Below are 14,134 nucleotides of genomic sequence, written 5' to 3' on the forward strand. Positions count from 1 at the left end.
TCAGTATGAGCCAAGTAGACTTTTCTGTATACTTGTCAGTATAAGCCAGGTATAATTATGTATACTTTCGTTAAGTATATCTCTGATAAGTACATAAAAAGTAAACTGAAAGTATACTCTTATTTTAAGTTTATAAAAGAGGTATACTAATAGCATATTATTAATATATAATAATTAACTATTAATAATAGAATAATCATTTTTTTTTGTAAGGGTGTGAGTGATGAGGTCAGAGTGTACAGTACATGACAGATCAAGTGTGCATGTGCGTCAGAAAGATAACGGTTGTGTGCGTGTGTGATAGATAGACCGTGCATGTATGTGTGTGTGTTAATCCCCTCCGCTGTGGTCAGGTGATCCGTTGCTGAGCAGCTGTGCAGCCTCGGTATCGCTCTCAATCAGACAACGGGAGTCACCGGCGCTGAACACACCAGTCTCTCACTCCCGACGCTAAAAACACGTTTAATACCGATCGGAGAAACGCTGCCATGGGGGATCGAGTAGCTTTACTGCTGCTGGCTGTAGCGGCTTCATCTCTGGCTGCCGAGGTAAAAAGAAAAACCCGTTTTTTGTGTCATATTTAATAGTATTTCTACCATATTGTTGCTGTCAAGGAGACTACAACTAGACCGGAAGCTAGACGGACGTGCCTTCAGAGTTAAAGCTCAGAATGTGTTTAACAACGGAGAAAGGGGGTAAAGTATAACCAGGCAATTTAAATTCTATCAAATTAAGCTACTAAATGATTAATAATAATTTGTCGTCATTATATGTCTATTGTTGTATTAAATCAACCGCAGATCTTTTGACTAATCTTTTATGTTGAAGGTTTTAACCGGAAGTTCTGTGTAAACGCCTATCTAGCTTGCCACTCTATTGTGAATACTATTTCTACTGTGTTTTGTACAATACCACGTAAACATTTAGATATTTTGTTAGTATTTGTCGTTGTTTTATTTGTAAATAACCCCCTTAACGTAAAGACATATATCGCGTATTTTATTTTAAATAGGATAGATCTGTTTTCGTTGCTTTTCTGTTGCTGTTGTATTGATTTATTGAGACTGGTGTAGCAGTGGAGAAATGTCCGACACATTTGAGTTAAACCTACACCCTTTAAAGTTCCCCTTTTCCCCTTTGTGTGTAAAAACTGCGATTTAAAATGTTACAAACAAGTTGTGTTTGTCAACAAAATATGCTGTAGCCTCAACAACACTGCTGTTGTTATGAAACGATTATTTAACAGGTTATTCTGGGTAATATAATGTAATTTAAAGTCATTACATGGGGATAAATGTCTCATTTTTCCATATCCCGAGGGCTGATTTTTAAGGGAGTGGGCGTGTTTTTGGGCATGAAAATAAGTCAATAAGACGTCTTATTACCTCGTAATGAAGACTTTAACGCATGATTGTGTCTTTAATGAAGCAAATAAACCCGTTTAGATGATAGTAATGTCAGAAAACAACACGTTATTAGCGCTTTCCCTCATATTTCAGTCAGATGGGAGAAGAATAGAGGAGTAAGATGGCGGCGGTGCACTGCAGCATTTATCAGAGTCGAGAGATAACTAGGATCCAACAGGAGCTTTGTTGCCTTTTAATGCTTTTTTCTAACCTATATTAGAGTTTTGTGTGATAATAGTGACATTAGAAATATAGGTTATGCTTATAATAACGTCTTTATAGTGGATCTAGCTCACAAAATCACTGCTCATCCATTTTTCAAGCGTCTTTGCCAAGAATACACTGCAAAAAATGTCTATTTTTAACATTCAACATTCAATTCAATGTAAAAAAAAAATGGCATTATTTTTAATCAAATTTTTCATGGCATACATGTTTGTTAAAATGTCATGTAATTTATTTATTTATTTAAAAAGGATCCCCATTAGCTGATACCAATGGCACCAGCTAGTCTTCCTGGGGTCCAATTACATTAATCACATACATTACTATATACAACATCATATTTGTGTTACACTAATAACATTTTCCAAACATTTATAAATTTCACATTCATACACAATCTTCCACAACCATTTAGCCTCAAGGCCCCATCATCAGGGAAAAAGGAACAAAAGAAAAACCATACATGACCAACACTGGACTATTGGATCAGCTGCTTAAGTAATGTATTCTTAGATGGTATTTGAATGAGGATTTGTTAGAGGATTGACGGATGTAAAGAGGGCAGCTATTCTAATGATTGATGGCACGATATCATTGTCATCGTTGTCAGTTGTGTCATTTACTTAGTACTGTGTCAGTAATGCTTTTTTAGTTCCCCCTTTTTCAAGCTAGACTATATTTAAACTATGGAAAATACCCAAAACACTTCTTGAACTGAGATTTTTGTAAGAGAAATGACTAGGGATGTCACAGTAATCTAGTAGTGGATACCAATACCAGGGAATTTACACGATTCGCGATACCAATTCGATACCACTGTAAAAAGAAAACAATAAATCCCATGGAATTCAACACGTACTCCTTTTATTAAAACATTTGAACATTACAAAAAACAGTGGCATGTAGCCTTCAAGTATTTAAAACAAACAATATTGTCATTACAGGCATCGCTCGGTACCGAAGAAAACGAGCACCGTCACATTTATAGAATTTTGGTACCGAGTTGGTACCGAAGTATCGGTTCTCGTGACATCGCTAGAAATGACACATTCCTGTAACCACCACATTGTTTCACATTCATTGCAGTTCAGTGTTGTCTGTTGGATCTCTGCTTGTAACAATTATAGCTTAAATGTGTTACTTGTAATGGATCAATAGTGGCAAACAATGGCTATCCATTTAGGCCTCTTGTTTTTGCTGTCTTGGCCGTTTTTTCTCCTTCAGATGAATCAGGTGAAATGTGGCAGCCGACCTTCATTGTTTCCTGCAGCCTATAATCAGTGGACTTGGGAATGAATAGCTTTAAAAAGAAGCAGTGGTTTTGTTCCTAATCCGTTGCTTAGCTTACCTAAGGACTCCTGTATTTACATTATAGATATCAAAGGCAAAGTGATGAAATGCGATAGAACAAGTTGTTTAAAATTCCAGGAATAATATAAGCAAGATTAAATCAGACTTGAAAATGAGATTTCGCAAGTTTTTTGATCTTGTTAGGGCTTGTTTATAGCCTTCGTGACTGCCCCACACAAACACACAAGCTGCTTTTCCCTGACGGGCCCATGGTGCGGAGCGTGGGAGTTGGATGCCAGCCTTTGTGTATTTGTGAATCCTTGGGAAATGGCTCTTGGATGGGTGCAGGCGGCCTGTTTGTGTGCATACTGCAGTCTTTGAGCCCGGGGCGGACCAGCCCTCTCCCCTTATTAGACAGTTTAATGCCATTATGCCTGTTGGCGCTGCCAGTGTTTCCTCTCTGGCACCTTCTCCTCCGCTGCTCACGCTGCAGTTTCAATTCTTTGAAGGAGAAAATCCACCTGACACTAATATATATCTCCTCTTGCTTTCCATTTTCTCATTCTACTTTTTTATTGTACTCACTTACTTCAGTTTTTAATTTACATTTTTGCAGAGAAAGAGGTCCAGCTTTGTGCTTAACCCAGAGCTTCCAGTATACTTGTAGATAGGGAGCTTTTACAGGTAATAAACCTGTTAACCAAACTGCTGAAATCAGGTCAACTGAGGCTATTGTCGGTGAATAATTCAGGTTGGATTCTGGATTTTTTTTGTGTGATTCTTGACTGACCTGGTAACGGAAAAGCCTCTGCTCTTATTCTGACGGACTGACACCAAATATCTGATGTTTGATATTGTGTTTTTTTCCAAAGGAATTCTTAGTCGACTAATGGATTAGTTGATTTAATTGAAAGATCTGTAAAACTGAGTTTCTCCATAAAGAATCACACACTGTAAATCTTGTGTTTACCACAGATGTGTTCATGAGTCTTTTGGAAATAAGTCATTCAGCATGAAAAAGCATTAAAAAAACTACTTATCGGTTAAAGAAATCTTAGTCGACTAAGACCAAAACGACCGAGTGGCTGCTCTGGACATATCTTGTAATGTTACATAGCTGACAAGATCAATTCATTGATTAGTCGCTCGACAGAAAATCAATGACACCATTAGGATAACTGATTAATCATTTAAGTAATTTTTCAAGCAGAAATGTCCGAAAGGCAGCGGCTTCTCAAATGTGAATATCTTCTGGCTTTCTTAGACTTCTATCTATGATGGTACATTGAATATCTTTGGATCTGTGGCTGTTGGTGCGACAAAACAAGACATTTTAAATCATAATTGGCAATTACATTTTGATAATTAAATAATCATTTAAGTAAATTTAGATCAGATCACTGTACTGTTCACACACAACTTGCTGTCTTGTAATCGGGAGTCTTGAAGTCGTTGTGGTTTTCATGACTGACCGGCGATGGTGTCACACACTGCAAGATCTTTCATTGGGAGGAACCATCCGATAAGGTCTACAAATTTTGTCACGAAATCACACGTGAGAAATACACGGTGAATGACGTGAAACCATACGAGAGACACATTGTTGATGTTGTTGGCACGGGTTCACAAAATAGCCTGTTTACACCGGTTTCCTCTCAGGCTGGGCGATATATCAATATCATATTGATATTGTGATATGAGACTAGATATCATCTTAGATTTTGGATATCGGAATATAAATATTGTCTTTTCCTGGTTTTAAAGGCTGCATTACAGTAAAGTGATGTAATTTTCTGAACTTACCAGACTGTTCTAGCTGTTTGCCTTTCCCCACTTAGTCATTATATCCACATTACTGTTGATTATTTATCAAAAATCTCATTGTGTAAATATCTTGTGAAAGCACCAATAGTCAACCCAACAACATCGTCGCAATATCGATATCGAGTCAAACATATTGTGATATTTGATTTCCTCTATATCGCCCAGCCTTAGATTTCTTTAGCTGTTTAGTCATTTTTTATGCTTTTTTCATGCTGAATGACTTATTTCCAAGAAGCTTATGAGCACATCTCTGGTAAACACAAGACTTAAAGTGGTGCTTTTGTGTGATTCTTTGTGGAGGAACTCAATTTGACAGATCTGTCGATTAAGTAAACTAATCAATCAGTCGACAAAGAATTTCTTTGGGCGAAGACAGACTTAAAAATGTGACAATTTTTTGCTGTTTTTCTCTGCTGTTGTTGTTTCTCATTCTAAATTGAATACCTGTAGGTTTTGGACTGTTGGTTTGACATCACTTTTGGCTTTAAGAACTTGGTGAACTAATAATTAATCTTTTGAAAAAGGAAATCAATAATGAAAACAATCAGAAGTTGCAGCCACAGACAGAAAAATAGCAGTCGCTGTAATTATATTAGTTTATCATACTCCCAATGTGCCTGCCTCTCCTCATCTCAGTAAACAGTGAATATTGTTATATGGCAGGACAGGATGTCCTCCTCATAATGAGACATGAAAGGGGTTCGTCTCCAGCACTCCCTGTTTTTTGTCCCTGTCTCATTTTTCAATGTCCAACCAGTTTGTTGGCTATAAAAATTGCTTGTTCAAACAGCCCACATTGTCCATCTTGGTTGTGTCAACAACAACAATGACACTGCAGCGCTCCCAATTAATGTCCCCTCTGTTATCCCCCTCTGTCTGTCCTGTAGAAAAGAATTCCTGACCTTTTGATACTGTTGTTTCTGTTGTCATGGCGCCTGGAAACGGGCATGACGCTGATGGGCTTTTTGTTTTTTTGGCGCCACATGTAACTAAGTTTCCCCTGGTTATGATGCAAATCAGCTTCGAGATGGTTTTACCTGTTATTCTCAGCTTCCTGCTCTGTGCTATCCTTTTCTTTTTTGTCTCATTTTTGTCATCCTCACAGTCCTGAGTCTTCTTTGTGTGTCGTTTTCCTACTGAAAGGTAGCATACCCCCCCTTTCAAAGCACGGTAGGAATCTGGTAATGCTGATTTCAGGCCACTGCGTAGCTCAAAGGCCTGCTTTGTGCCGTGCAACCTGGCCTCTGAATGAGATACTGTGGCATCCGCCAGAAGCTTTGATTAGATCCAACACTGATCGCATAAGAAGCTGACTTTCCTTCGCTTGTTGACTTGAGGAGAACTTTTCTGATTTACAGCTCTGGATGAAGATGTTGAATTTCATCTTGCTCACCTCTTCCTCTTTATTACTGCCTCATAATTACCTCTAATAGGTCAAACATGTAACAATCCCAGCTTTTATTGCCGGGTAGTCATCAGGGAACACGATATTCTCCCTCCCACTTCTCATATTAGAGTGAATCTCCCACCAGGCAGAACCATTCATCACCATCGGACCACTATTTCCATCTGTAAATATCAGCAGTGCGCCTCGAAGACACACTCTTCATTTCGCCGCTGCTGAGTAAGCAGCTGTTGGTACAGAATCTGAATAATAAGCCGGGAAACAAGTCGCTCCGACCTGCGCAATTACTCAGCAGCGGCGAGCACATCCAGCTTCCACCTCATCAGCGAACAAGTATTCATACACACATCTGGATGCGTGTGCCTGCCATTTCTTGTCAACACTTTTATAGTCACATCTCCTTCAGAAGTGCCATGTGTCCCAGTCAAGGCTGTGATGTGACCTTCCACTCAGATATGACGACCCAGGCTGTAATAATCTGACCAAGGCCAATACAATCAAGTTTTAATCTTGGATTTGGTCACACAGACGCAACATTGTCAGCGCGTGATGGACGAGCGAGTACATAAACGCATGCGTAGATTTACGCCCCCCGATGGTGCCGCAATCAGAATATGATGATTTATCACACGTATGTGCTTCGTCATCGCACACCGTGACTCGTGGCACTTTGAGGCGTTTGACTTAATAGTTTAGCCGATCCGCCAGGCTGCTTGTGTCGTCTCCGCTGGATCCCAGACTGGAGGTGTAATGAACCGAAGAAATGCCAGCTCACCTCTTGAGCTTTCAGTGCTTCAGTGCTTGGGAATTTGACATTTATTTCTGGTGAAGTGCATTAAAGCTGATACGAAGTGCCTCCACAAATTCAGTGAGTCTAGAGATCACTAGAGTGGCATACAGCACATTTGGTGCCTCTGTCTATAAAAAAGCATCTCTATGAGAGTCCTGGTAGTTACCGTATAGTCGCATCAACTCAGGTTCAGTTTCCAATGTCTGCCCCCACTCTCTTCTCGTGTTTCCCTTCCTATCGACTGTCAAGAAAATGGCTAAAATACCCCCAAAATAGAATATATCTGGCCAGGATTTACAAATTAAACTATGTCCTATCCCTTCTATCATAAATCTTAATCCATCATATGTTTTCAATTAGATTAGTGCCCTTCAGAGTATTTAAGTGTATGATGATACATTGTTAGAATATACCGGCCACAGCTTGAACTACCTTTGCAAAGGTGCACCATATTTTTCTCGCAAGCCAGTCAGAGCAGACTGGGCTTTTTTCAGGAGGGGTTCTTAAAGAGACAGGCGCTAAAACCCATTGAACATTAAAGCATGTAAACGTGTTCTAGTAGAAACCCAAAGTACAGGTATGAACCTGGAAATGAGCATGATATGTCCCCTTTAATGTATTTTCTGAGTTGAATTTGTAAAGCACAGTTCAAAAAGAGCATGTACTTCTACTGGCCACACTGCCAACTCCAGATGTGCGCCAGATGCTGTTGATGTTTCAAAAGGTCAGAAAGTGCAGAAATTGAAGTAAAAGCTTAAAATAGCCAGTAGGGGTGTTAGAAATACAGTATATCCCTTGGTGTTTTGGATTAAGTATTTGCTTCGGTCTATGAGATGGATCAAACAAGTCTTTGATTTAAAATTCTTTAGTTCATCTTTTTACCAGCACAATCTTTCCAATCTTTCCATTTCCAATATTCCCTGGAACCACAATGGAGAGACCACGGAGAGTCAAGCTCCGTGGTCTCTTTTTTTGAGGAAGTTCGATGTTGATAAAGTTCTTTTGTTTCACTACCTCTATCAACACGCAAACATACTCATGAGGCTCCTTGTTTTTGAGGGTTATATCCCTCTACTTGTATGATCTCATCCTCTCACTTCTTCTCATGTCTCCACTCACCGTCCTGGGTGTTCAGGGTTGCCATAGCGCTGGAGACTTCCCCAGGTGCTTGGTACTTGGACTATAATTAGGCCGCTGTGCGTTATTCCCGTCCTTCTTCTCACCCATTCCTCCCTCCTTTTTTACCATTTTTCCACTAGAGCAACTTCGCACTCTTTCTCTCTGAAACGCTGTGTCATCCATACAGCACGTTGCTGATGTGCTGCATGCCCTTCGGCTCGAGAGTCACAGTTTAGAGGGTTTATGAAACTCGTACCTCTTTGAGTCGGCCGACACGCCATCAATTGCAGATGACAACTCCTCTCGGAGTCCAAGTGTGAAATTGGAACACTTGTTTGAAATGCCAAGTTGTGTGTGTGTGGGTGCAAACGAGAAGAGAAGGCTGAGATGGCGATTTGCGTCAGAAAATAGACAAGTATTATTGACTGTGCCCTGCTATTTCTGGATCTGTTTCCTGTTTGGTCTCCGTGTTAAAGGCGGACTTCCTGTGTTAGTACAGGAGTGCTGCAGAGCCAGCTGTGCACGGTAGGAAGCCATTGTTTAGAGAATCCCTCATGTTGGAATTGACGGTATGCTTTGTAGGAAAACCCCAGTTAGATTTGGGATTTGTGAAATAGAATTTTCTCCCCTTGCTGGTATGAATCATAAATTCAAAGTAGTAATTTTTGCATTTAGTCATTTGATTTAGGAAGTACAGAAAAGTATAAATTGGTAGTACTCTTCCGTTGATTGGAAATACTGTTCCCAGTTTACCTACCAGCCCTGTGCGGAGGTGGTGCTCGTAACCACCATGACACATTCAGAAACACACCCGCCATCAGCACCCTAGGGCCCTGAGTCACAATGACTCCTAGTAACAACACCGATGAAGGATTACCTCAACTCACACTTAGCCGTAAATCATTCTTTATGCAGCTGTAAAAAGAACTATTAGGCTTCTGTTTACTTAAATTCAGCCTTTTTTAAATGGAGTTCTGCAGTGTTTTCTAAGGACAGCAAATTGTTGCCTTTAGCTCCATTGACGCAGGTGAAAACATTATAGGAAAAATATGCTAAGTTGTATATTATTTTGTGTTTTTTCCAGCATGTGTATCTGACGCAGATGACAAATAATGAAAAACATGTTCCTGTTGGGCAAGTCAACACAGTTCTAATTGGAGAATGGAGATGCTGTTGCTCCAGATGTTGAATGTTGACATGCATGCATTCAGGGGGCCAACAGAGTATTTTGATTGTGATTTTTATTGTGTGATATGGCCCACTGGGGGAAAAAGATGACGTAAACATGATGCAAAATGGACGTAGTCGGGGTACAGCAACACTGAGGTTTTAATGGGATATTCAAAAACTAGGGCTGTCAATCGATTAAAATAGTGTCCATAGTTAATTGCGATTAATCACAATTTAATCACACATTTTTTATGTAAAAATCGCAAGTTGTGTTAAAGAAATTAGTGGCGTTAAAATAAATTTGCGTTATTATCACAATAACTTTGACAGCCATATTAAAAACAATCATTATCAGCACATTTTTTTTGGGTGAGATTGTCAACAGATTGTGTAATTTCTGGTCCCAGTAGTCACAGTTCGTAGTGTGGTCAGTGTTGTGCAATCACAACTCCATCTGTGTATATTGGCGGCCCACTGCAGGGTGACTCCCAGCTGAATACCAGGGAGGTCAGAAGCAGTTTAGCAGGCCGTTGCTGAATGAGCCGGCCATTACGCTGTTCATTTTTTGTGCACACAAAAACACCTGCATGCCCAGCTACATGCAGAATACAAACACACACACTTCCTTACAGGAAGCGGACCAACCCCGATGATGAAATTCCTGCTCCCAGGTGACTCGGATAATGGTGTTGCCTCAGGTTGCCACAGTGATGACAGAGGAAGGTTATAACAGGCTGTTCCCCCGGGGTCGAGAGCAGGCTGCGTATCCATGGTGATTATTACTAAGGCAACCAAGAGTCCCTCCATCACGTCTAGACAAATGAAGTGGGCAGAAGTCAGAACTATATTTCTTACACACTTCTAATCAGATTTTAAAGAGGTTTATCTGAGATGCTAATTCCGCGGGAACCCCCCGAGACAAGCTTAAATATGAGTGAAGATAATGCTTCAAACTAAAACTTTTGAAGAGGCTTCTGGGATGAGCCAAGGACAGAGTGGTTAATCTTAGATGTGTGAAAAATCATTTGATTGATTTGTCATTTGACCTGGATGAAACGTTTCCTTTCTGCCAGTTTGACCCTTTTAAGCCTAATATCAATATTATTTATCCCAAACTGCCTTGGATGCAGTCTGCGTTTCTTGGGTTTCATCTTAACCTGATTCACCTCAATTTACCCCCACCCTAAAATGTTGGCAGCGCTGATTAGAGGATGAACCGGGCAATCAATCCTACACCCAGTTCTTCCTTTTTTTCTTTCACATATCCAAGCCAGAGCTTCTGTTTCGCCCCCCGCTATTTATTTATTTGATGAAAGTCTGCTTTAACATCTGCTCTGTAATTGACCGTCAGGGAGTGTGAGGGGAAGGGAGGAGGGTCCGGCTTCCCCTGTAATCAGTGAAACACACTACCCGCTAAATCTGCGTCACAAACATCACACACACACACACACCAGCGTTGAACACACAAGTCTAGTCAAAGAACGATGAGAAGGTTTTAAGTAACAGCGCGGCCCGCGTGCCAAGGTGATTACAGAGCGAGTGTGTATCTGGACGAGCATTGCCGCTGCTGTGCGCGCGAGCAATCCTGTCCCCTCGCCAGTCTTATCTAATTCAGCCGTCACACACCCTTCCCGAGCTAAGCAAACAAATTCCCGCGGCGATGCATCTTGTAAACAGCCCGCAGACAGGCGGGCTTGTGCTCGATCCCACCACAATTGATTGATTAATGACCACAAAAGGAAAGCAATATAAGTGTGTTGTTTCACATGACACGGTCGTAAATGTTTAAAGGCGACCGATGATAACACAATAAAGGCCTTATTTGCATTGTGAGGAGGTGCCTGTCTGTCTTGACTGTGCATTGGAGCCTTTGTTAACCATCTCCAACACTCACAAGTTGACATTATCTAGTGGTTCAGTGTGTCCCAGCCTGGACAATAGAGTCTTGTCTTGTTAGCTACTAGCTTGGACATAGCCAAAGATGTCTGTAAAAGATGTGTGCCAGAGAAAAGGGAGTGTGTAGAGCTCCTGCGACACATCTTGCTCTCCAGGGAGTCTCCCCCCGGGATGAGAGATGATCTAAAACACCCTCCTACCCCCCTCTTACTACCCCCACCACCTTCACAAAACTCCCCATGGCAGGCCTGGGCCACTCAGATAAGACTGTACAATTAATAGCACCGCAGGACCAGCGCCCATGGGGACACTTCAAAGATTGTGCATGTGTGTGTGTGTGTAAGAAAGGATTTATTTGCAGTTTGCAAGCGTGTGATGCAATATTTCTTTCTCTGACAACTCCCCATTTACATTTAATGGGTAATAAACATTTTCCTGGCTTTTTTTCCTCTGCTTTTTAGTGCCGCTGATCACATCTGTGACTGCGCCAGCCATAAGCGGGCTCACATATCAGCACATTTTACAGTTCCCTTTTACACAATGACTTTGAGATGGGAATGGTTCGGCAATTTGCATAAAGGGGGGGAAGAAGAGTTATTATGTCTTACGACAGTCCTACACTGTGCAGTCGTACCGATCGATGAGAATGTTCTCGTCTTTGATGCGAGGGACAGAAATTCAGAATGTAAAAGGTTTTTTTCTTTCTGAATATTTTGAGTTTGCGGCTAATTTGTGTTTTCTCCCAAAGTCAAAATAGTCAATGGGGAGACCAGCTTGTAAAAGATTCATTATCTCTTTCAGTTATGATTAACATCTCTAAAGTAACATCTGAGATATAGGAACTCAAGAGGTCGCTATTATTATGATGCAAGAAACATGAGCAGGTTGTAAACAAATAGGACCGCACCGAATGTCATTTTTACATTCAAAGCTTTTATCTAACTAATCGATTAGTTGTTTGGCCTATAAAATGTCAGAAAATGACGTCCTCAGATGTCTTGTTTTGTCCACAACTCAAAGACATTCAGTTCACTCTCATAGAGGAGTAAAGAAACCAGAAAATATTCACATTTAAGACACTGGAATCAGAGAAATCTGACTTTTTTTTTCTCAAAAAAAAGTTCTCAATTCTCAAACCGATCATCAAAATAGTTGGTGATTAATTTAATAGTTGACAACTAATTGATTAATCGTTGCAGCTCTAGTCTGTCTTCTAAATTTATGATGTTATCAACCTAAAAAAGGACAATATTGGTTTGTTATTATGGTTATATAAATGTAATTTATGGTGTTGAGTTTGCCATGATTTGAGCATATTTTTTATGCTAAATGCAGTAACTGTGAGGGTTTCTGGACAATATTTTTCATTGTTTTGTGTTGGTAATTGATTTCCAATAATAAATATATACATACATTTGCATAAAGCAGCATATTTGCCCACTCCCATGTTGATAAGAGTATTAAATACCTAAATCTCCCTTTGAGGTACATTTTGAACAGATAAAAAATGTACTATGCGATTAATTGCGATTAAATATTTTAATCACTTGACAGCCCTACTCTTAGATTTTACAACGTTCTGGAGTTATTGGAAATGTTTGGATCATACGAGTCCGTAACAATAGCCAGCCACCACCGGAATCTAATTCTACAAATAGTCTAATACTAATCATATTAGTGTAGCCTAACCTTTATCTGCGACTGTGCAGAAAGGATTTAAACAATGAATAGACGTGCAAAAAGAAAATCTGTGCACCATTCAAATGTTGATATATATAATTTGAATGTCAACGTGATGAATGAAGCTTAAAACTATTCACCTAAGTTGCGTCCTTAGATTGCTAATTTTGTCCTACCAACAGTCCATAATCCAAAGATATTCAGTTTCTGAATATCAAATCTTCGCAATTGAAAAGCTGCCACTACTGAAAATTACCATCAACTACTCTAATCTAAACCAATTTATTAAGCCAAAAGTGAGTGCGCCTGTAAAATACAAAAATAAGACCATATAATATACCGAACATATGACAGTCAGACGCGTGATGATGAAGCAAAGATCACGTTGCGTGTGTCTAAGGTTTGCCTGGATGTGATTTGGGTCATGGTATCCAGCTGTGGAAATAGGTCACCTGTCTGAGATGGGAACTGTGATTTGAATTTGGGCGTAACAACATCACACACACACGTGTCGACGGTCCATGTGAACTGCCGCAGCGAGCTCGTCATAAACCTCCTCGGGGTAGCAAACCACTCTATCAAACTGCAGTAGCAAATAATCTGTCTTTAATCGCATTTACTACTACAAACTTGTATGTTATTGCATTACATTATTAGATTGTCTGTTTGTCTGCTTTTTTTTAGTGCTTGTCTTCCTGTTATGCGCCTCCCTCGGGGTAAAACAAATTCTATTTCATCCTCAAATTATTATGAGGATGTTGTAAAGTTTATAAACTGACGTCGCATGCCAAGCTTTAACAACTTGGACATGGGTTATGTGCAACTTCATTTTGTGGTCCTATATGGGTCAGCAAGCCCAGTAGCTTAAAGTCTGTATTTCCTTTCCGTGACTGACTTGATTTCGGTCTATTTTCTGCAACACAAAAAACGCAGCTTACAATTCTCTTCATTGTGGAATTTATTATGACTCTGCCGGCTTCCTCGACTCTCATTTTTGTCGACCCATAGAGGTCTTTCACATGATTAATAAGAGCGGCAAGAAGCTGTAAAACATTTTTGATGGATCAGGGCTTTTAGTTGCATCACTTGTAATTTGCGTTGGGGGAGAAGTAGCACGCCAAGCAATATGTGGCTGGGGTTTTCTGCTGACTTTAATTGAACTATCGTCTCGGGGTCAATCTGATAGAGCGTCAGCCTCCTTTTCCCCTTGGCTTATTCCCTGTCCGTCGGTGATGGCTATCATGCCAGATTGAGACCAAAGGGGGATATTTCTCCTGACCAGGCTGCCGTCCTAATCCTCAGTGCCCAGATTACCGCTCCTTCCCCTCC

At 40.3% G+C, this 14,134-nt stretch overlaps 1 protein-coding gene across 3 annotated transcripts in view; it reads left to right on the forward strand.

Moving 5' to 3' along the window:
- The first annotated feature begins 387 nt into the window (after positions 1 to 387).
- appa (amyloid beta (A4) precursor protein a) overlaps positions 388 to 14,134 on the forward strand; it is a 37,581-nt gene continuing 23,834 nt past the window's right edge. For 2 of the 3 annotated variants that reach the window (XM_037761535.1, XM_037761536.1), the window contains exon 1: positions 388 to 548. In XM_037761535.1, coding sequence (XP_037617463.1) covers positions 489 to 548 — 60 coding nt within the window. In that variant the 5' untranslated portion in view covers positions 388 to 488. The remainder of the gene's footprint in view (positions 549 to 14,134) is intronic. The other variant, XM_037761534.1, reaches the window with a different exon arrangement.

The sequence above is a fragment of the Sebastes umbrosus genome, chromosome 24 (genome assembly GCF_015220745.1).
Source record: "Sebastes umbrosus isolate fSebUmb1 chromosome 24, fSebUmb1.pri, whole genome shotgun sequence".
Lineage (NCBI taxonomy): Eukaryota > Metazoa > Chordata > Actinopteri > Perciformes > Sebastidae > Sebastes > Sebastes umbrosus.